At 43.9% G+C, this 23,958-nt stretch overlaps 1 protein-coding gene across 2 annotated transcripts in view; it reads right to left on the reverse strand.

Moving 5' to 3' along the window:
• DPP6 (dipeptidyl peptidase like 6) overlaps window positions 1–23,958 on the reverse strand; it is a 496,940-nt gene that overhangs the window by 41,250 nt on the left and 431,732 nt on the right. For both annotated transcript variants that reach the window (XM_054991455.1, XM_054991456.1), the window contains exons 12-16: window positions 23,217–23,255; window positions 11,026–11,133; window positions 8,429–8,520; window positions 6,786–6,833; window positions 3,457–3,572 (exon numbers count right to left, since the gene is read on the reverse strand). In XM_054991455.1, coding sequence (XP_054847430.1) covers window positions 3,457–3,572; window positions 6,786–6,833; window positions 8,429–8,520; window positions 11,026–11,133; window positions 23,217–23,255 — 403 coding nt within the window. The remainder of the gene's footprint in view (window positions 1–3,456; window positions 3,573–6,785; window positions 6,834–8,428; window positions 8,521–11,025; window positions 11,134–23,216; window positions 23,256–23,958) is intronic.

Genomic DNA, 23,958 nt, shown 5'->3' on the forward strand with positions numbered 1-23,958 from the left:
ACATTGTTCCCCATAGCAAAGAGGAATATGATCACTGTGCCTAATAAGGCAGATAAAACACCTCTGTCCTTGCTCATTTATTTTTTAAATTAAATTTCATGCTCCTCCCCTCCAATAAACCGCCTGAGGATGGGCGGTTTATAAATCGAAGTAATAAATAAATAAAAATAACCAAAATCTCCCCCCCTTACTTTCCAGCTTGTGAACAGAGTGGAGAAGCTGGGAAGGGGCACTGCAGTTCTCCTCTAATTATGAGCCTCATCTGGTACTAGCTGCTCACAAAACAAAGCCCAGAGGAACTGAAGATAGAGTAAATGTTGCAAATTCGATGAACTTTGAAACTTACCAGGAACTGTGAAGATTTTAGGAGGCCACTATGTTAGAAAATACTGACAAGTACCAAAATGAGATAACCATACTGATTCACTTGAACATAATTAGCACAGGCAGCCGAGCCACAACTTTACAACAACCCGTCAATGGTAATAAGTGCACTATGTAAGATTTTGAGTTATACTGAATATTCTGTCAGGCTAGATGTCAAAGGGGAAAAAACTAAATTGAGGGAGGAAAGGAACAGATGGTTCTGAACAAAGGCATGGAGTTAACCCACAGTTATTTTGCTTGCATTAATGAATCAACCCAGCCCTCTCTGTTTGGAAACAGACATATATTATTTTGTGAATCTGTCCTGAATAATGTTCATGCCTCATTTTGTAGCTGCTTTAAAGAAAATTCTTCTTACATGCACGCACACTAGAGGCGGGCATGAACCAAAATACGAACCAAAGTTCATCTTGAACCTGGCAGTTTTTTGATTCACAAACCAGCGGTTCGTTGGAAGGCATTTCTGATGAACTGAGACAATTTTTAGGCCAGTTCGTTTGGTTCTTTTTTCGGTTCGTCACTGCAGACAGCCTGGTGCTGATCAATCAGTTACCTGGGCAAGAGGAGGGGATGGGCTTTCTGCAGATCTTCTGTTGCCCCGGAAGTGACGCATTCAAGAACCAAATGGTTCATGATCTGGGCAATTTCATGCTAGTTCATGGTTCATGGATCATGAAATGTAATGAAGTATGAACGGCAATGAACTGCCATTTCCCGGTTTGTGCCCATCTCTAATGTACACACATGTATGCACACACGCTTGCACATGCACGCACACACAGTTAGACATTTCCAACAGGATAAAAAGGAAATAAAAGAACAGCACCAGAAACACATTAAAGAGTTTAAGATCTGCAGCCACAGGCACAGTTTATAAGTACTAAGCTTGTAGAAAGTAAATTTTGTTCCAATCGGCACAGCAATGAAATGAATAAGAAAAAGAAAAAATAAGATGCAATTCCCATTCAGCCAGTGCAAACACAGAAGCACCTTGAAATTTTTGTGCTGCCGGCATTGACTGAGACCTTATGTGTATGTAACAGCCGAATTTCCCTAGAATTATCTCCCACTGAATTCATAAGGGCTTATTTCTCAACTAGGGCCGTACCTTTGAATTTACTGCTAGAAAATGGTATCTGTCATGTCTCAAGTGTGTTGAGCCTCCTCAAAAGCGATGACTTATCCGTGAGAAAGCTGAAATGCCTGTTGCTACTAAGGAATCATGCAAACAGATAGGCAAACTGTATCCCTTCCTTATTAAGGCAATGAACAGGAGACTCAGGTTCTCCAGGAGATCCACAAACTACTTTGTGTTTTCTTGTCCTGAAAACCCAGTTTGGCATGAATGCTGGGCGGCTGGGTTTTTTTTGTCACCTGGGTGATTGCTAGAGGGGAGAAATAATGGTTATTTACTTCAGATTTCCGTTTATGATTTATATTCCATAAATTTTGGAAGTGGTTGTTTCTGACTGCAAAGCCCTGTGAAGCTGCCTGAGAGAATATTTTAAAGCCCTGGGACGACACCTCTACATCAATTACTCGCTGAAGCTGTTTCTTAATAAGCTTGCACTTGGTAGCAAAGCAAAGGTCTATTTTGATCAGCAGAACTTGGAAGGAAGAAAGCTGACTGCTGACTGCCATTCTCTCTGCCAAGCGGATGTATTTTTTTTCCAGCAGGAATTCATAGGACATGAAGTGAAACAGTTTTTTGCTAAATGTGTTTATTTTAAAAAGTGTATGAAATGAGCTCCAGTTTATGACAACATTCTTTGCAGTTCTGCAAAGCCAAAGAGAAAAACTGAATATTTTAAAAACAGAAGAAGGGGCCCACAGCATTACAGAGTTCAGGAAGAGAAGGAAAACAAAGGTGCAGTGGGAAAACATTTAATACATGAATGTAGATCCCTACACATTTCACATATTGCTTCTTCAGGGGATCTGTACGGTAGACGTCTCTCTGCAGGTTCACAGAGGCCCTGACAAAGCAGTACGTGAAATGCTTAGGGATCTACAACGAAATATTAAATATCTTTCCACTGCACTTTTGTTTTTCTTCTCTTCCTGGACAGCGAATATTGTAGTCACAAACCTCCACCTTCACTTTCATTGGTTTTCGAGAGAGGGTTGCTTTAGCATATGTGTTTTTTGAGGTCTACTGTTCTCAATGAGAGGTGCCATCTGCTCCCCCTCACTTCGGTATGCTCCAAATCTTTATGGAGCATACCAAAGCGAGCTAAATACCAGAATCCCGAAGCGGCTTGCCACTTCGGGATTCTGGTAATTCCGGATTTTTTTCCTGGTTCGGGTAAACCCAAAGTGGGAAACCTGAATTTTTGGGGGGTTCCCCCCCTCACAACAGATGTCCCCAGTGTGGAGAAAGCAGTGGGAATAAACGTTCTCTGCACTGCAGGGCTTTCATTCTCATAACAGAGAGTGGGGGTTCCAACCTCTTCTACCACCCTAACAAGTCTACCTGCCTGCATCCTCCAATAGTAGGATGAGCCCGTTTGGTGAGCAGTAGGAATCTAATCTGGAGAAGTGGGTTTGATTCCCCACTCCTCCACTTGAAACCAGCTGGGTGACCTTGGGTCAGTCACAGCTTTTCCAGAGCTCTCTTAGCCACAAACGACACACTTTGTGAACTGCTCTGAGTGGGTGTTAAGTTGTCTTGATGGGTGGTATATAAATTGAATGTTGTTATTATTATTATTATCTGTTCTAGACTCCTGCTTCCCCTTCACTTCCATAGCAGAAAGAGATCTATGCGCACATTCCTTTGTCAGCAGAGAAATGCTCCTTTCCCATAGACAAATGGAGGAACACGACATCCATTGAAGTTTAGTTTTTGTTCAGCGATTCCAGTTTTTGTCCTGCGGTGGGCACTGCAATGATGTAAAGGACAGGACTGTGTACTACTGTTGGCAGCCAGAGTGTTTTCCCTACCCTATGAATGTCAGAAAAAGTAATAAAATATCTGTAGACAAAATAATGGTGAGGAGATGCCCAGAGTTGCGAAGCGTTACAGTTGGTGTATAACAGGATATCTCCTGGATGTAATGCAAAGCCTACCTTCACAGGTCAGCAGGAAATAGTCCATGCTGGGGCTGAACGATGCACTGAAGTATGTGCAGTTATTGATCAAATCACAAGACAAACATCGCCTGTTGAAGTCTCCAAGGCTGGTGCTGAAAAGAGAAAAGGACACACAGGCATAAATGCCAAGGAGCCAATGGACACGTTTACAATTCCACCATTCTGGAGGCAGATCTCCTTGGGAGATTTTCCCCAGTCAAGATGACTGGTGCCAAGAGGTTCTCCCCATCCTGGGATGATGTAATCCCACTCCTGACTGAAGAATCTAGGAGGCTCCTTTGTCTCATGCTGGCAGGTGGCACCTCTCACTGAGAAATGGGGAGGTACCTGAGACCTCACACTCGCTTTAGGGCAATGTTCCACTCCTCAAATGGCAGGGTACCCACTGGCAGATACAGAGGCAGATCCTCAAGGCCAAGGGTGGTGTTTCTCCCTTGTAAGAATGGGAGATCACCCAAGAAACCGGCAAGGTGTTAGAAACCTCTGACATTCACCCAAGTTAGTTAACTGGACGAGAAGAGCATCTGCCAAATCACAAAGGAAGCGGGCTGTCTTCTCTCCTACATTACATCTGGCCTACCTTCCAAAGTAAAATTGCTTGGGAAGCAAAATGGTGTACAAGATACCCTTCTGTGTCTGTGGGTACTCCTCCAGGAAAGACAAAAAAAAGTTGATCTTGAATCTTCCATTTGGAGGGATGTTTGTCAGGCAAGGAGCAAAATTTTGCAAGATCAACGTGATGTCAGAAGGCAAGGAGGGCAGAAAAAAATGGTAGTGGGAGCTGGACACAGATTGTAACTGACTATGCCTGTTCCTTACACATAAGATGCCTTTGTGTAACAATACTGATGGATCATATTAAACACTACCACTTGGGACCTAATTTCACAACTTGGCTATCCCTTGGCAACCATAATTTTTAGTCAGACTGTGTTTTGATAGACAGGTCACCACCCCAGACCCTCCACTCCTGCTCCAGCTTGGTGGAACAGCAAGAGAAAAATAGGAGGAAAATGGCATTGTAGTGCTCTGGAGTTTTGGGTGAGTCCTAGAGCATTTCCTTGACATGGTGACATCACTTTAAAGGTCACACCTTGAATGATGGGGGAGTGGGGACATGGGGGTTGCTGGGGGTGTGCGATATCACTTCGGGGGAAAACTGGAAGTAATGTCACATTGCTCTAGAGAGATTGCGGGGGGGGGAGGAAATGGGGTGTGCCAGTGTTGTGTGCAGCGTGACATCACTTCTGGGAAAACTGGGAGTGACAGCACATCACTCCAAAAATTGCCAGAAACTCTAGGTAAAACCTAGAGTAATGTCACTTCTGGATTTTCCCTGTAAGTGATGCTATGCCATATGCAACATCGGTGATTGAAAAAAAATTCTCCTGCCCTCACTACGAATGGCAGCATTAAAAAAGGGTTGCTGGCAGAAGGTCTCCTACCATAGCAGAGGATCTGGCAACCCTCTTAGAGCCAGAAGGGATGCTGTGACACTGCCATGGAACCGATTTCATTATCCCTGCCCCACCGTGTCTCCCAAGTGCTTAGCTGACATCCTTGGCCTCTGCAAGCATCTGACCATGTCAAGCCAGTAGTGCACAAATAAGAGACTATTGTCAACGTGAATGAGCTGTCGCATCTTAGCCAGAAAGACAATCCCATGCACAGCAACAGCCTGCACAGGATTCCATAAGCTGCTGAATTTGGAATTCAAAAAGAGTCAGCTGAAAACGGTAGCCTGAACAGGCGATGGTAGCGGAGAAAACAAAGGGGTTTAATCAGGGGTCATTTTGTAGAAAAAGAGCTGGAGGAACTCATTAGCATAACTCATTAGCATATGCCATGCCCCTTGCCATCACCGGAAGTGGTTCATTAGCATAACTGATTTGCATACGCCACACCACCTGACATTACCTATCCTGGCTGTTTTGGACCCAATCCTGGCCATTCAGGGCCGAAATTGGGCCCAAAATGGCAAAAAGGGGCTGAAAATGGCCGAAAAGGGGCCCAAAATGGTCAGGATTGGGCCACTGTTGAGTGGGAGAGTGATCCAGTCAGAGGCCTGATCCGGGCCGTTTTGGCCCCAATCCAGGCTGAAACAAGCCCAAAATGGCCAGAGTCAGGTGGGCGGGGCCACCTGACATATGACCTCTTTGGGGAACTGCGTTCCTGCGCGTTCCCCCTTGAAATGATCCCTGGGTTTCATACTGCATGAGTCTTCTGGAATATAATCCAGGCCACACTTCATGACCAGAGTGCAGCGAGAGACACTGAAATGAGGCGTATCTATTACCACGTCACACCATGAATCACAGCACTGCACCTGTCCCACCGGCACTACTGTGAAAGTTAGAACAGCTTGTGAATTTTATTCCTTCGCACCAAGGTCTATTCAGTCCTTGGATGGAAACAGATTCCTCTGGCAACCACCAAAGTATGTCAAGCACATGGTCCTTGTAACTCACCTTTTCCTGGCTAAAGTGGGGTTCATGAGAAGATCAAGTGAATGGGTGAGGGGAGCTAAACCCTGCCCCTCTTCTGCCTCACCTCCTTGTACTTCTTTTCTTGAAGCATTTTATCTTGCAGCCCGGCTTTGATGCCGGAAGCGGGTTAAGCTGGAAGACAAGTGCTTAAAAGCAACAGAATCCAGTGAAGTGAGAACGGGGAGGAGGCAGGGCTCAGATTCCCTCACCCTGGTGCTCTTTTTACAAGAATAGAACCTCCACATCCCATAGCACACATGAACAAAATGGAACGAATAGGCATGAATCTTTCTCCATCTTATCTATCTTAGCTCTCAGAAGCATGCAATCTCTGAATGTGGAGGTTGTCTATTATTATTTTTAGCCTATGAACTAGTAAAAATAAAAAAAAAGGTTTTGAGTGTTGCATCCTTAATCTAAAGAACAGTATTTGATCTGCTTCTTCTGCAGTGCCCAAGGCAGTTGAAAGACAATTGGCAACCCATTCTGCGAATTTGCTTCACCTAGAATTTGAAGGTGCTGCTGCTGCAGAATTTATCCTAAAGACGGCTAAAAGGATGGACCCTTGTCATTTTGAACATCTTTATAATACATTTTTCTTTTTAAAAAGATCCATTTGTTATTAGAGGGACAATCCTTTCTAAAAGAAAATAATCACAAAGCTTCGGAAGCTGATTGTCAAAGTCCTCGTCTGCTTCTATGACATTATTGTGTCTATTCAGTTTGGGCTTACTTGGCAGTGAATCAGCTCTGTTTGCGAGAAGAGTCAGCAATGGGAAGTAATGTAAAAATTGCCTTTTCAGCTAGAATAATTCATACCTGTATAAATGTCGTTTTCTTGGCTTTTCTTCTGTGCTGAGAAAATATCTGAAATGTAACACACGTATAATATAATTGCAGTTTTAGAAATATAGAATTATCATCAATATAAAATAGAGGTGGCAAGTCAACAGGGTATACATCCATCCATCCCTCCTTCTAAAGCCCCCAGTCTTCAAGTGAAATTGTGACTATTCCATTCACTTTCTCAGAATGACTCTAGTTCATACAACTCTAAATTATAATTCTGAGAACATGATGGCAATCAGAAACAAGGATATAAAATGGAGCTTTTTTTAAAAAAAAAAATCACATTTTCCTGAGATTTGTGATTTCCACATATTATTTATAAAGGTCTGACTAAGCGATCACTTTTCAAAATAGCTGTCAAAGAAAGTGTAATGTGTTCATGAACTGCAGCTGAACATCTGATGTTTGTCAAAATGATATGGAAATTGTTAGTTGCATGCGGTTAAATATGCAAAATTAGCTGGTGCCTTCCAACTATGGTTTGCAAACTATTAAAGAATCCCATTCATTCAAATGCAATAGAGAAAGAGTGGTCCATTGTATTGAATCGAAGAGACATTTCATAAAAACTCAGGGTGAGCCAAAATGCACGCACATGTTCCAGATATTCCAGAACCCCATCCTCCCCCTAAAAGGAAACATTGACTTTAGATACGAAAAATTCTCAGTGTTTTTACAAAAGAAAATCTAGAAGCTTATGGCTTAATCCTAAAATCACAGAAGTAAGTCCCAATGAATAACATGGGACTCATGTCTGAGTAGACCCGCTTAAGAGTACTCCCTATACAAACTTGGGTTACAAATGTGATCAGTATTAAGTGAAGTTCCATGAGGTATGTGTCATGTATGCCTCCTGCATATCTGCCATGAATGTATATTGGCTCTGCCTCTGGTCTCTGAGAGTGTGGGAAGTTCTTTATTGCTGCAATGCCAGTAGGTTATCTCACGAATGTTTACTTTCTCTTTCTCACTCTGCTGACCCAGTGTCCTTGACTGCCAGCTGAAACTGGCTCGAAAGGTATCCTCCTTGGGAACCAAAGATACGCTCATCTTTCTCACTGTCTACTCTAAAACAATGTCTCACTCCACCCCCACCCCCCCGTTAATGGTCCTCATTCCAAAAGGCAGGAATATTCCCTATCACTAACACTGATAGCCCCACATACGTCACTTCTGCCAATTCCACTGTCTGAGCACCTTGTACTGAATGGATCTCTAATAAAGTTACTTCAACTGGAACAGCTGTGTGTTAACTTGGGGGTCTAACTGCCAGGGACTGACAGTATGTCTGAAATACCACTAATACCACTAAGTCACAATCCTCAAACTACTTACTCCAGAGTATTCTACCTAATCTCAATAGATTTCCAACAGTGTAGAACAACGGCTAGCTGCGTCTTCAAATAATCTTATGATATGAGCATTTCTCAGGTGGGAAATTCAGGCTGAGAAAGAGGAAGCTATCCAAGGCTATATGCGTGCACATTTCTCAGGCCTCAGTGTGCCACGAATCCAGTTCCCCAGGCTCCAAATGATGTATAATCCATGACAGACAAGACTACCACTAGCCTTCAGAAAAATAGATAACTTGGCAGTTTTTAAATTTTACTTACATTATATGTCTCTTTTCATCATATCCCAAAATCTCGGTCACATCCCAGTCACCAGATGTGATGGTCTGTAAGTTATCACTGCTGCTATTGGGCTGCCAAAACAACAGCGGGGAAAAGTCAGCATTTCAAAAAAAGATGCAGCAAAAAGTTCAGACTAGCCACACAGCCTCTGCTTTATCTTTTCCAGAAAAGGATCTCCACCACAGCATGTGGCAAAACAAAGAGGTTACTTTATTATTCCTCCTGGACCTGGGAGGATAAGCACAATATGCCAATAGAATCAAATTCCTACTTCTGATAACTATATCCGAGGAACTCTCAAAAATCCTTGTCGGTCTCCCGATGGCAAGAAGGAGAAGCCGATCATTTCACATACTCCCCACAAAAGAGTTGTCAAGACACAACAAACAAGAGTTGAGCTGACTGGCAATACTCACACTTTTCATGCTTAGGAACAAGAGAGTGAAACAAGGCGCAAGAGAAGGGCCACACAGCTCTGCCGCCAGGGCTTCTTTTTTTACCTATAAGTGGAGCTGGTCCTATTCCCCTCTCCAACAAGCAGAGAAAAGCCTGCACAATCTTTAAATGGCAAAGTTGAATGCAGCCCACCTGCGGCTTGGCAAATGTTCTCTTCTTATTAGTTGTGCTGGGAAGTGCTTTCAAGTCACAGCTGACTTATGGTGACCCCTGCTGGGGTTTTCAAGGCAAGAGACTAACAAAGATGGTTTGTCATTGCCTGCCTCTGCAACCCTGGCCTTCTTTGGAAGTCTCCCATCCAATTACTAATCCAAGCCAACCCTGCTTAGCAGCCTAGATTTGATGAGAGCAGATTTGCCTGAGCTACGTAGGTCAGGGCTCTCTTCTTATTACCTGCTGAAAAGAAGGAGGAAGGGAGCTGTCCAGCACTCAGCTGGCTGTAGGGTTTTTCTGAAACTTCTTGATAGTCAGCTACAAAGGGAGAGACTGAGTATGCTCTTTTCTTCCCAGCTCTGAAGCTATTTTGCAGCACTGCTTCGTAAAAGGCACTAACACGCTCTCCCCAACCACTAGTTTATGCTGTCTTTTGGTATAAATTAACACACACCATCTCTCAGCCTCTTTGTACTAATTTAGAACTTAGTTTGAATCTCATTTCTATAACTCTGACATCAGCTGTGGACAACAAGCAGTAAAGGGCTTCAGCCGCTGCGACTGAGCATGCTTCATTATAAGTGAGCATGCTCAGGAGCATTTACCTGCAAAATCAGGCAAGCAGCTTTTTGGGTTGCTGTACTTATTAAACAACATGGTAGCCAGGCTGCATTTCAGCTTGGTGGGTCACCAGTGGCGCAAGAATGATTTAGATAAACATTCAGAGCTCACTACTGAGGAGATGGAATGAATCAAACAGCTCCATTTGCCCATTCAAGGGACACATGGGATGTTTGATTGGTCTTATTAGACAATCATAAGAGCAACTGGGATAAACTGGTGAATTATAAGCTAATGTACCTAGGAATTTCAATAGTACAATTGGAGAGAGTAAATTTGGACGAGCAAAGACATTTGTTTGAAACTTATCTAAAACATCTGGATTATAAAAGTATATCAATAAGATGGTTGTTGTGGGTTTTCCGGGCTGTATTGCCGTGGTCTTGGCATTGTAGTTCCTGACGTTTCGCCAGCAGCTGTGGCTGGCATCTTCAGCCACAGCTGCTGGCGAAACGTCAGGAACTACAATGCCAAGACCACGGCAATACAGCCCGGAAAACCCACAACAACCATCGTTCTCCGGCCGTGAAAGCCTTCGACAATATATCAATAAGGTCAAGAAGAGTTTGCTCAACCATCGCAGTTGGCATTCCCCTACCAGTTCATATCCCAACATATTTTTGTGATTTAACGTTTCCTGAATATAGACGTGCCTTTATGTTTGGCACATCGTAATGCTTTACCATCTGTAGTGTTGTAACGTAGATATGCTGGTATTCCATATTCAGAGAAACTATGTAATCGCAACCTTAATTGCATCGAATCTATTGACCATTACTCTTAAGTTGCCCTGAATTTTTAAAACTTAGATAGGAACTGATTTTCTCCCTAATTAGTAAGGATTTTTCCTCTTCAACTGCTAAGACTTCTAGGCTACCAAGCAAAAAAGACAGATGGGTTACATATAGGGTCGCTAGATTTTTGGCTGCATTATAGAAACACAGAAACATCCTAAAGCAACTGCATAAATATTATGTGGGTAGCTTTTATTAATGGCCTAAACATAAAACCTCAGAGTTTTATGGGTCGAAGGATCAGTAAAAAGAAAGACAATGAACTAGAAGAGGGCAGTGAGGAACCTTGCATCTCCCTGCCTTTCACCTCCTTAGGACGGACTGCCTCAGGCAACTCTGACTGGGAATCTGTTCAACTGAGGACAGGCAAATTTGACCTGATGCATGAAAAATTATAAACTGAAATCTAGGTCTTTGACAGAACGGCACTTTCTAGCGATATTTTGGATGTGAGCGAACTAGAAGTGGCTGTGCTCTCTCATCAAAATATCGGTTTATGTTTATCGTTGTTCACCCACATACTCCATGAAAGTAAGTACAGATTTGTCTCACCTGAGAAGATGACATGGAAATGTGGTAGAATTTGCCTCGCCCTCCCTGAAGAATCGCTCGGACAAAGAAGAACTTCTTGCCGTCTGTTGAGAAGACAGGCTCTTCATTCTGTAAGTGACAATCCAACGGTGATGAATATCAAACACACAAGTTTTTAAAAAATAAACCACTAATCATAGCAGCAAATGGCAGTTCCTTAAGTCTGGCAGTGTCAACATGGGATTCAAATCACGGACCGTCCAGGAATATGGCTGGAGCTATTGCTTTCTTGTGGTCCTTCCTTGAAGGTAGGATTCAGGGCGTGGTGCTGGGGGACTGCTCCTGGTGTGGGGGAGGTTTGACTCAGGAACTGGGATGGCTCCTATTGTGGATGTGCATCCCCACTAAAGGGACAGGTCTGTAGCTTGGAGGTGCTGCTGGGCCCAAGCCTCCTCTTGGATTAACCAGATTTTCTGTCCTTTCTAGGCAGAAAAACTCCTGCCACTGTGATGGATTCCCGCATAACATCTACATTACCTTACTACATTAGGCTGCCCTCGAAGAGTATCGGGAAGCGACAGTTGTTGCAGAATGTTGCAGCCCGAATATTGACTGGAGTGGATACCACTTCAGTTTTGTTCCACCTATACAGGCTTCCACCAGGAAGTGATGTGCTGTATTCTTGGTGTTGTGGGAGGCGGCAATCAGTGTGGGGGGCCTTCTAGTGTCCCTTCCCCACTGGCAGACCTCCTGAGGACACCTGGTTTTTTGGCCACTGTGTGACACAGAGTGTTGGACTGGATGGGCCATTGGCCTGATCCACAATGGCTTCTCTTATGCTCTTATGTTCTTAATTTGCTCCCAGGCCCAGTACAAGGTGTTAGCATTGACCTTTAAAACCCTAAACAGCTTGGGGCCAGCATACCTTAAAGACCATCTACCCCCATATGAACCTACTCTACCACTCCGGTTATCTTTGGAGGCCAGCTTTGTGTGACCCACCATTTGAGGCCAGACTGGTGGCAACCTGAAAAATGGCTTTCTTGGTCAGGGTGCCCAATCTCTGGAACTCCCTCCCCAGGGATATTTGTCAATCTCCTTCTATCATTGTCTTTCAGCAGTGAGTGAAGACTATTATCATCCTATATTCCATGGGGGTTGCTCCGGTCAGCAGATAAACAGCTACTAGTGGTCCCTGGCCCCAAGGAGGTTCACCTCGCCTCAACCAGGGCCAGGGCTTTCTTGGCATTGGCACCTACCTGGTGGAACTCTTTGTCCATGGAGGCCCAGGCCCAGTCTCAGCAGGACTTGCTATTGTTTCGCTGGGCCTGCAAGGCAGAGATGTTTCACCAGGCGTATGGTGGTTGAGGCTGGTGGAACATCCCAACTGGCCCCCTGCCAGTGTGTACCCCAACTCTGTAATAATTAGCCGGCCATTCTGGCCCCTGGACTCTGAAGATCTGAGAGCTGAGATGTGGGATGCATTATACACTGCCCTAAAATGTTTTATAATATTTATATGATAATATTACTATTTTATTGTATGTTTATATTATATATATTTATTACGATATCATTTGCTCTGAGCCTGCTTGCAGGAAGAGTGGATTATAAATCAAATCAAATCAAAAAATAAAAATATATTGTTTTGTTTCATATTCTTTCACTAACTCTCATTGGTCTCCTCCCTGAATATAAACATTCTTTTGATTGTTCATCATGTTGGGGACCTTCAGTTAGGTGGAAGGGCAGCATATAAATGTTACCAACTGGCCAGCCAGCCAGCGGCCTGTCTTTGGATCCAAGTAGCATTGTAAGCAATCGGCCCTGCCCATATTTGATATACCTTTATTGCAGGCCTATGATATAAAAGGTCACAGGGCCCCTGGAATAATGCAGCTTGGTCTGCATCAGGGGAAATTCCAAGTTGGCTAAGCAGAATGTTGCTGGAACCAGCCCAAGAGATTCGGGTGTGCACGGAATGTGCATGTAAACACAAAGGACAAGGGTGATTGGATCTTCCCAGCAACTAGCTTGAGACCACAACAATAGCGGGCTTTGCTGTGTCACCCCATTAGCACATCCCAACGCCCTCTTCCTGTGATTACATTTCCCCACCCCAAACTTGTGAGCAATCAATCAGCATTGATAAGTTAATTTCTCTCTGGGAACCTGTATTTCTTCTTATCTAAATCCATCAACTCAGCTCTGGTAGATTCATTACCAAACCGCCCCTTTTGTGCAGTTCTGGGAAAAACTTTGCATTTCCTTTCACACACCCCGGCAGCAAGTAATCAAAGTAATCAAACCTTTGTAATTCCCAGAGACTGACCTTTACAGTCTTTGTCCCAATGGCTGAGGGGACTCCCACAGCCTCAGGACACGTTTTGCCCTATAAGAACCAGGGCTCTTGCCTCATTCAAATTGTGCACGCTTACTGGATCCAAGCGCTGCTTCCTTGGGGCCACTTCTTCCCTAAGTCTCTCCCTGGCCGAGAACACTGGACGTTTGAAGCTCTCTTCTTCCGTGGACTACTCTACTCTCCTGGATTGGTAAATATACTTCCCCATTCCTCACTCTATTCCAGCTAACTTTCTAGGACTCTGTGTATGTGTGTGCCAATCATTTTTAATTGCCTCTTGTGTGTATGTTGGTTTTTCCTCTTTAAATAAAAATATTATTTGACCTTAAAAGCACCAAGTCTCATCCTCTACCTTGGGGAAAGGACCGCGTAACTACTGATGGAGACATCCCGTTGTTGCCCCTCTTGCATAGCCTTCCTCCTTGCCATTAATTCCCCCCACTTACTCACAAGGAGGCCCATTCCAGGTAACAGTATTACAGCTCTTTGTTTTACTCCACATCCCTCCATCATGAATGGTTATCCTTTGCTGTCCTGCTCCTTATATAAAACACCCCTCAATCTGCTCCTTCGCCTTCAGCCTGCCTTCACTGCCTTCCACTTGCCACTCTGACAGACCATTTTGCTTCACTCCTCAGTTTTGGCCATAAGACACTTGCTGATAGAAAAGCCGCTGCTGAGAATGCCAATCCTCCTCCTCCCTGGGCTCATGGGAGGACACAGGCTCCAGGACACTTTCTGTCGTATTTTCCCCACAGGATGCCAAGGCCCATTTCACAAAACCACATAACACATAAATAAAAGCATAGCTTTATTATAGCAAGTGGCAATAGGAAATCTAATGTCACTGCCTTCTGGAATCATGACAAAGCACTCCCTGTCAATGGATGATGTGGTAAAGTTCGGAACTGATTGCCCATGGAATCTTATCAGTGCCAGAAGACTGAGTCAGTGGGTAAAGGAGGGATTCTCAATATATATAAGGTCTAACATTCGGAAGAGGTGGCCTGTTCCTAATGGAACTGATCTGGCTTATCAGGGCCAGTATGGATATACCAGATCCATACATAAAATGTATTCTGCCTGCCATTGTCAAGGGCTCATGAGCAATGGAACCATCGCCTCCCTAGTTGAAGCCCTGGCAAGAGTAGGTAGGAAGGAGACAACTCTCTCCTGGTTATGAACTTGTCAACTTGTTAATTTCAAGTGGAACTGAAAACTCTTTGGGCTTGCTATTTCTTCAAAACCAGTGGGCTCTTGCTCAGTGTCGCCTATCAAGGGAAAGAAATTTAGAAGTATTGTGGAAATCTAATCTTCAGAGACACTAACCCTTTGCAAAAACAGAAAAAGACATTTCAGATATACACGTGGATCTACAAAATAGCTGCTGGAAAGCATCTGTTCTATTATAAATGCCCCTTGCAGCCTGATTCTCCATTTCTGTCTAAGGCTACCTGCTAAGCCATAATAACAGAACAAACTTAATTATCTACTGGCCTTTCTTTCCTTTCCCCTGAAATAGACAACCCGACTCGGCTCAGTTCCATGCAATCATTACTAACAACGAAACTGGGCTATGGTTTGCACTCACCCTAGTTCCGCCCAAGCCAAGGGCTGTGCAGAAAAACCATGGTTTAGAGCAGTGGTCCCCAAAGTGCTGCCTTTGGGTGCTGTTGGCCCACCAATGTATTTCCTGGCACTCGCCTCTTCCCCAAAGCAAACAGCCGATCCCGGCTTTCCTCCATCTCTCAGAGGCAAGTGATCTTTCAGAAGATTGGAAGAAGTGCCCTTACAGAAACAGCTGCCTTCCTCTTAGGAAAATGTTTGGCTTAGAGCCTCCTAACATTAGCTTGGATCCAGACTAGATGTTTTTGCAAGCACAAAGATTTTTCCACCTTCCCCCTCCTGCAGCTGCCTGAAATGCCCCCCCAGGAATCCTGCTCTTGTGGAGTGGGGAGATCCTCACAAGGACAGGATTTCAGGGGCCGTTGCAGGCTGCTGTGGTGGGGGGCATATTGTTCAATTCAGACTTTGCGCCAACATAGAGTTAAGCTTCCTGATCTTTAGTCTGCACAGAGCCATTGTATTTCACCCTAATTCCCGATGTCTGTCTCTTCTCCAGCCTTCTTGCAGATCTCATGACACTGCAACCTTTTTCCTGCTCACCATTTGCTTGTTTTACTGTTCTGGGTTACCCAAGAGCCAACGCTTCTCCTTCAGGGTCAGTTTATACATTCAGTGGCATTAAAAGTGACAGCAGTTTTTCCTGGAAAGTATCTGAATGTTTTCCCATAGGGGGAAACCAGAAGATTAGCAAGTCAGGAAGAAGAATTCTTCTGCCATGCTTTCTATGAGCACAGAGAACATTAAATTATGTGCTTCCCACCTGCTGCCCAAATTGGTACTGTCCAAGAAAACATTTACTGCTTCTTTCTAATGAATGCATAAAACGGCTGTCTTATGTCTGACATCAGAGGTATCCAATTAACCTTGGAAAGAAATACAGTGCAAAATCTCCCTACCCTAAACATTGTGTAGGAGTTGGAAGAGTCATGGGAAAGGTTCATGTTTACTTTTTCCTGTGCTGAAATGTTTTTTGAGAGCTGATATAGCAGAGTGGCTAAGAGACTGAGCTGTGACTCAAGAATCCCTGGCTAAAATCTTGCCTCTGCCACAGGCTCACTAACAGTGCAATCCCCAAGAAGAGTTACTCCAGTCTAAGCCCATTGAAATTAATGGGCTTAGACTGGAGCCTGGCACAGAACCAATAGCTTTATGGGAAACTGAGATGTACTTGTAAACTGTTACTGGTCAGTAAGTCAGGTGACTTCCCAAAAGGTCAATGATAATAAGAATCTCTATTATCCATGCTTTTTAAGTTTGTGCTCCATAGTGTCAAGATGAAGCTTATAGAATTTTGTTACTCCAGTCTAAGCCCATTGAAATTAATGGGCTTAGACTGGAGTAACTCTTCTTAGGATTGCACTGTTAGTGCCCTTAGGAAACTCATTTTCTCAGCCTCAGCATCTGCAACACTTTACAAGGTTATAACAAGATAATGTCTGCACGAAGCACTTGGAATACTGGAAGTGCTACATAAATGTGATGTGTCCTTTCTATTATAGCGATCATTATAAAATATGGAAACTATTTCAATACCGTTCGCAGAAATAATTGAACCCACAGCCACATCAAGCCAAACATTTTTTTGTTTCTTAGAGTAACCCCTGCATAGGTTTGTATTTGTTGGAATATATGTTGCAAGGTCTGACATTCAGTCATTATGGGGTTAATGTATTTACCTAGTGTTTCTATTGTTTGTGCTGACCTGGAAGAAAACCTGGCACAGAGCTAATAGCCTTATGGGAAACTGAGATGTATTTGTAAACTGTTATAGGTCGATAGGTCAGGTGACTTCCTTCTCAAAAAGTCAAGAAGAAGAAGAATCTCTGTTATCCATGCTTTTTAAGTTCGTACTCCATAGTGTCAAGATGTAGCTTGTAGAGTTTCTTATTTTGTGGGAACCTCATGCATTTTTTCCCCTTTAGAACTGTTTTTAAAAGCAAACAGGCGTCTGACTCTCTATTGATTCAAGACCCATTGCAAATTTGAATTTAAACTGTTTTAACCCATTTTCCCCAACAGTATTGTCATAGTGCAGAGTGACACCTGTCTAAGCTCACTGACTTAAAGGGTCAAAACTCTGCTTAGGATCACACTGTCAGTCCCCTAAGGTCCCCAAACTGAGTTCATGGCTCAGGTGAGATTTGCACCTGTGACTTCAGTCCATCTTCTTAGCCACTATGCCATCCCATCAAACAGACAGTCTAACCTCTTCCCTCCCCAGTTGAACTCCATCAGAATCCTACACAAAGACAGCAATTTCTGCATCTCGTACCTTCTCTGATTCTCTGCAAGTTTCATCTCTGGCTGGTATTGTAAGAAGGGATCTTCATTGCATGGGTTTCAAGATATCTCTGTGTTTAAGTCTCCCTAATTCATGTTGTCACGGTGTGACGAGTCTCCTAATGATTCTTATTCTCTCGGCTTTACTGAAAATTACACGGCAGGAATTACATTATTGAAGAGAAGCCACAGACGGTGGGGCAGGCGCCTCAGTCTCTTTAGCCCTTTGAAATCCTTCTCCAAATGCTCATCACGTGGAATAGAAGTTGGGCCAACCTCCTAGCTCTAGGCAACTTTTTGGACTATGTCCTGACTAGTGAACATGGGCCCCTGTGAGCAAAACGGACTAAATTATTGCCAGCAAAATTAGAGATCAATCATTTGGCATTGTCCAGATGAAAAAGCACAGAAAACAAACAGCCTTGTGACACTTGAAGAACCTTTATTGTGGCTGAGGCTTTAGAAGCTAAATTTTCTGACTCTGTCAGGTGAGGCAGCTCCAATCAACTCTCAATTAAATGCAGTGAAGTCTCTAATTAAAATCAGCATGGAGCTCTCACCCAGTTCCTATTTATTGCCATGGGTTTTCTCTAACCACAATTCTCAATGAATTGCACTCACCCAATGTTGTGGAGTGGTCCAGTTAATATCACGATATATGAAAACAGCAAGCTAGTAGATTTTCCAGCAACCTAACAAAAATGCTAACTTTCTTTGCAAAGTAGTTTGTGGCATTTGTAAATCTCCTTTCATTTTTATGTATTCAGTTAATAATACTCAGAATTTATAGAGCTCTGTCAGTGTTCTAGGAGCTCCAAGCACATTATCTTGTTGCAATAGCAGTTCAGTCAGTAATATTTTCCAGTGTTGCAGATGGCTGTGGGGCAGGAGTGGGGACAGAGAGTGACTTGCCCCAAACTACCTGGTGAGTTTGAGGCAGAGGTGAGATTTGAACTGGGGGCTCTCTTGACCACAGCTTCGTATCTTATCCATGACATTACTACATAAGAATGTTTCAAATGTAAGAAACCGGCCTTGATTGTGTCATTGACTGATGGCGTTTGTATGCCATGATGCTGAGAACCAGACAACAGAAGTCGAGAGATTTTCAAGTGCTAGGTGGAGCCTGCATATTACACGCATTCTGCAGTCACTCCGATGGTGGCTGTCCATCAGTTACAAAGCGCAATTCAAGGTATTGTCTACCACATACAAACCATTTGATGGCCTTGGACCCTCATATCTGCAAGACTGCCTCCCCACCTATGCCCTACAAGTGACAACTTCATTCATCTGAACAGAGCCTTCTGCAGGGTCCAACCTGCAGCTGGGCAAGATCAACAAATCCCCATGTACAGGTTTCTTGTGCCCAGCGGCGCAGAGGGCAATCTAAACTCCCCTCTGCCTGGAGATCAGGGGGTGGGGCCACCAGCCATATGACCATTTTCAAGAGATTCCAGAACTCCATTCCACCATGTTCCAGCTTAAAAAAAAAGCCCTGCTTATGCCCATATGGTTTAGTGGCTAACATTGGACTGGGACCTGGGAGAACCAGTTCTGAATCCCCTTTCTGCCATTATGCTTGCTGGGTGACCTTGGGCCCATCAGTCTCTCTCAACCCAGCCTACTTCACAGGGTTGTTGTGAGCATCCGATGGGTAGGGGAAAATCATGTTGCTGCTTAGAGGAAGAGCATGACAAAACTGTGACCAAGAAATAAAGTGAAGCATAAACTAAATGCTTAAGCAAATGGTTTTGTCAATGCTCTTTAACTGAAATTGCCAAGCCACGCTGAGGAACACGAATACAAGTGGTTCAAAAGTTATTGTTCTTGGCCAGATTCCCAGATCTTGGCTGATAAAGGAAGAAAAATTGCAATTCATGCTGCATGTTAAAAATGTGACAGGATAATGAACTATGCCATGATACTGAGAATTAGCCAAGAGAGGATAATAATAATAATAACAATAATAATAACATTTGATTTATATACTGCCCTTCAGGATGACTTAACACTCACTCAGAGCAGTTTACAAAGTATGTCATTATTATCCCCACAACAAAACACCCTGTGAGGTGGGTGGGGCTGAGAGAGCTCTGAGAGAGCTGTGACTGACCCAAGGTCACCCAGCTGGCTTCAAGCAGAGGAGGGGGGGAATCAAACCTGGTTCTCCAGATTAGAGTCCTGCGCTCTTAACCACTACACCAAACTGGCTCACCAAACCACTACACCAAACTGGAGAGAGGGATTTTCAATGTCTTGCAGCATCCAAATGTTTCTTCATATAATCTATTTTGGCTTCGCTAAAACACAGAAGAAAATGGCTAGAATGCAAAATTAAGGAGATCAGATCATCAAAAACTCACAGTCCCAACATCTATTTCTTTTCCATGTGCATTCCGGCATGCTGTTCCATTCTTTACTCTTCACCAAGCAAAACTAAGTCTAAATTATTATGCATGCATGTATGCGAAAACCTATTGCTGAACTTGTATCAAGCCTCTAAACTGTCTTTTCATCCGTTCCTTTTGCAAAGGCTTTTACATGCAGAATCAATATGCGGGATGCAGACATGCACACAGAACATGAGTGTGTTGACATCTGTATACACATGCATCTGAACATGAGTACACTTTGCCTTTAGTGACCAGGGGATGGTACATGTGTGCAAAAAGATGCAAGCATGATAGGCAACACATGACACATTGCAGAGAAGGGACCTGGGCAATCCCAAGACTGTCCAACTTCTCCAGCACTCCCAATCTGATGCCTCCCAGCCAATGTTAAGTGCAGCTGCAGTTGGCAGAGCCAGAAGTGGACTTGCTCTAACAGTCGGCAACCAGGGAAGATTCAATAAGCTTGGTGTTATCCAAGGACGCTTGGCGGTAATAATCCCGAAATTGCCTTCTGACCTTAAAAATCTATGAATCTACGACTCAGTCATTTGTAAAGCTATTACAGCCTGATAATTGGAGAGAGTGAAAAAGAAAAGAAGATAACCTATTAATCACCCACTTAGTCAAATGGAGAAGCTTGGAATAGCCTGGCTATGAAAGGCAATTTCGACAGACTTTCTTAGGAAAGCAGTTTGCACTTGTCTCTGGAGTTGTGTCAAATGTCATTAAATTCTGCAGTGATTAATATCATGCTATTGGATCACTGGCCTGTTACTAACAGCTAGAAACTGGGGGAGTGGCCAGAAAAGCTGGAGAAAATATGTGGGGAAATAGCAATCACAGTAGCATGCCTAAGCCCTTAACTTCGGCAGAGAAAATCGAAACTTTTTCCTATACATGTATGTTCGTTCGTTCGTTCGTTCATTTTTTCTTTCTATTTGTTTTTAAAAATATTTCAATAAAATTCATTTAAAAAACCCTTCAGCAGTGACTAAACATGGAACTGAGCTGGGTGGGCAAGCTAGCCTCCCCTCCCCACCCCACCCCTCAGCAGTTCCATCCACATCAAAATCTCCTGCTCAAGCGTTGTTGCAGTAGCATTTTCCCAGATGGCTACACTATATCATGCTTGGTAGAGAGAAGCTCACAGTTTGGGGAGGGAGCAAAGAGCCTTGGATCCATCTCCCTCGCAGCTTCCCCACCATGACTTGACTGAGGTGATGTAAGTGTAGTTTTCCCAGATCTTAGTAATAGGAATATGGGTGCACATGTCATTATTTTTATCATTTATTTATTTAAAACATCTGGATGCTGCCTTTGCACCCAACTGAGGCTCCCAAGGTGACGGAACAACGAAAACAATGTTTATATGGGGAGTAAGGCCAGTGAGAATCAGGGTCAGAATGCCAAACCAAACAAAAAATCTTCACCTGCTGATGGAAGAGAATGATAGAGGGAGACGGACAAATCTCCCTGTGGAGGGAGTTCCAGAATTTGGGCACCCTGACCAAGAAAGCCATTTGGGGGGTGGCACCTAAAGCAAGGCCCTTGAAGATGACCGGAGCGATTGAGTAGGTTCATATGGGAGTAGGTGGTCACTCAAGTATGCTGGCCCCAAGCTGTATAGGGCTTTAAAGGTCAATACCAACACTTTGAATTGGGCCTGGGAGCAAACTGAGAGTGTAGGTGGAACATGACTGGAGAGCTATGATCTTTACAACCCACTCCAGCCAACATCCCGGCTGCAGCATCCTGTACTGCCTGTAGCTTCTGGACAGTCTTCAAGGTTAGGTTAACATGGCAGTAGTTTAATCTAGATGTTACCAGGATATGTACCACAGTGGCAAAATCTTTTCTACTCAAGAAGCTACAAACTGCTCCTCTGGGGCAGTACAATCTCATCCGCTGCAGAACAATTCCTGGGTCAAACCCTTCCCCCATCAGTAGCACCTTCCGTTTGTCAGGAGTGAGTTTCAGCTGGTTAGCCCTCATCCATCCCAAACCAGCTCCAAGCACCTGTTCTCCATTTCCATAGTCTCCCCGGGATCTGCTAGAAATGTGAGACAGATGTGAGTTTCATCCGCATATCAGTTCTCCAGATGACCTCTCCAAGCAGCTTCATATAGATTTTTAAAAGCACGGGGACAAGCCAGACCCTCTAGGCCAGAGGATGCAGTCCTATGGCATCACAATCTGACACCTTTCTTGGAAGTAGAACTGAAACCACGGCAGAATATTAGTAAAACCAGCGTGGAACAAATCCAAACAATCAGCTTTATTCAGGAACCTTTGAATTATTATGCAGTCAATGCAGTAATTCCTTACCATACCAACGTTTCACAACTGTCAGTTTGCACAGGGTGTTGGCTATGCTGAAGGACTCTGCAAGTCCAGGAACTCTGTGATTGGGGGATTGGTTCAAGCTGTGTTCCAGCATCCTCTGTGATGGAGCAGGGGATGCTGAGAAACCGCAGTGTATCCACATGGTTTAGTTTCACCAACAACATGCATCAAATAGTCAGTATTGTAATGATACCTTGATATCATGGGAAAGTATTGTGGCAGAGCTGGCTCTAGAAAGCCATAGAGTGGTGAAGAATATGGGGAAAGTATCAGCTCAACAACTGAAATGCTATGTGGTTGCCTTGGTTATTAGCAGACTCCAGATCAGCTTTCAAACATTCACCATGGACACAGAACAATTTAGAGTTCCTCACTGGCTTGCCAACGCCTCCATCTTTGTCATCCTTTCATCATTGGCTACACAAAAGGCCCTTTGCCATCTTAGAATCATAGAACAGAATCACAGAATCATCGGGTTGGAAGGGACCTCCAGGGTCATCTAGTCCAACCCCCTGCACAATGCAGGAAATTCGCAACTACCTCCCCCACTCCAGTGTCCCTTACTCCATGCCCAGAAGATGGCAAAACACTGTCAGGATCCCTAGCCGAACTGGCCTGGGAAAAATTGCTACCTGACCCCAAGGTGGTGATTGGCATCACCCTAGGCATGTAAGAAGGGGCTGTGAGAACTAAGCACTGATGTAACCCTTTCTGCATCCCTCTCACGGTCTGCCTAGGTTCACAGAATCAGCATTGCTATCAGATGGCCATCTAGCCTCTGCTTAAAAACCTCCAACCTCCATCTTCTGCAACAACGGATCAAAGGGGCGCTCTTTGGTCACCCTTAAGGTGCATCCATAGGTCATTCTCCATCTCCTGGTTTGTATCTTTAAGGCTCTGCTATGCAGCATTTGGTCCTGTAAACACTTCCACTGTAGTGTAATGGCTAGAGAGCAAGACTAGGAGCCAGGAGAGCTTGATTCAAATCCCCATGTACCCCTGAATCTCACTGAGTTACTGTAGCCAGGCACACCCTTTCAGCCTAATCTACCTTACAGGGTTATTGTGAAGAAAAAAATGGGGAAAGGGAAGAATTATGTAAGCTACCCTAAGCTACGTGGAACAAAGACGGGAAGGAGGGAGAGAGGACACATTCTTTTATTAAGGGAAGGGCGAAAAGATCAGACCGAAAAGACCACATTTACCTGTCTGTGTAGCCAGGCTTCACTTTCATCTTCATGTTTCTGTAACGAGGCAACATAATTAAATATTATACAGTAGTTTACATCTGTTATACTTTGCTCATCAGGGTAGAAAGCTGTTGGACTCGATTTCCACAGTGGATGAGCAAGCACAGAGGAGCCCATCTGAGCGTGCGTTATGGGGAGGCAATTGAAAGGCAGGTTCACCATCCTTTTCTTTTGCTCTTAGGTAAACGAGTGACTGTGATAACAATACAGCCATTACCCGTGGAACGTGTGGCAAGATGCTACTTCAGTTCAGTGAATGTTATGTTGCCCCAATTACCTGGGACATTACCTCGCTTGGTGGGAAAGAAGCAGATTAAGTGACTAATTTATTTTTAACACATATATCCTGCTTTTGTGTGCCTACTAGCTTACAAAGCAGCTTATTCTAGAAGGAGAAATACTGCTTGAAAACTTCACAGTTCACATTACAATAGGATGGAAACCAGGTCTAGGGTACAACTTAGAGCTAAACTACATGAGACGAATTACACGAGGACGCTCAAGGGAAGGGAGATGCAATGTTAGCCGGGAAGTGTAGTTTGAATTTCACCTGTCTCTACAGAGCCAGCAAAGATCGGTCCTCAGAGGGTTTGTTAATTTTACCTCTCTACAGAGCAGGCAAAGACCTCTTCTCAGAGGGTTTGTTAATGATTGACAGAGTCTTTGGGGTGGCTAAGAGGAAATTAACAAACCCGCT

This window comes from Eublepharis macularius, chromosome 11, assembly GCF_028583425.1.
Source record: "Eublepharis macularius isolate TG4126 chromosome 11, MPM_Emac_v1.0, whole genome shotgun sequence".
NCBI lineage: Eukaryota > Metazoa > Chordata > Lepidosauria > Squamata > Eublepharidae > Eublepharis > Eublepharis macularius.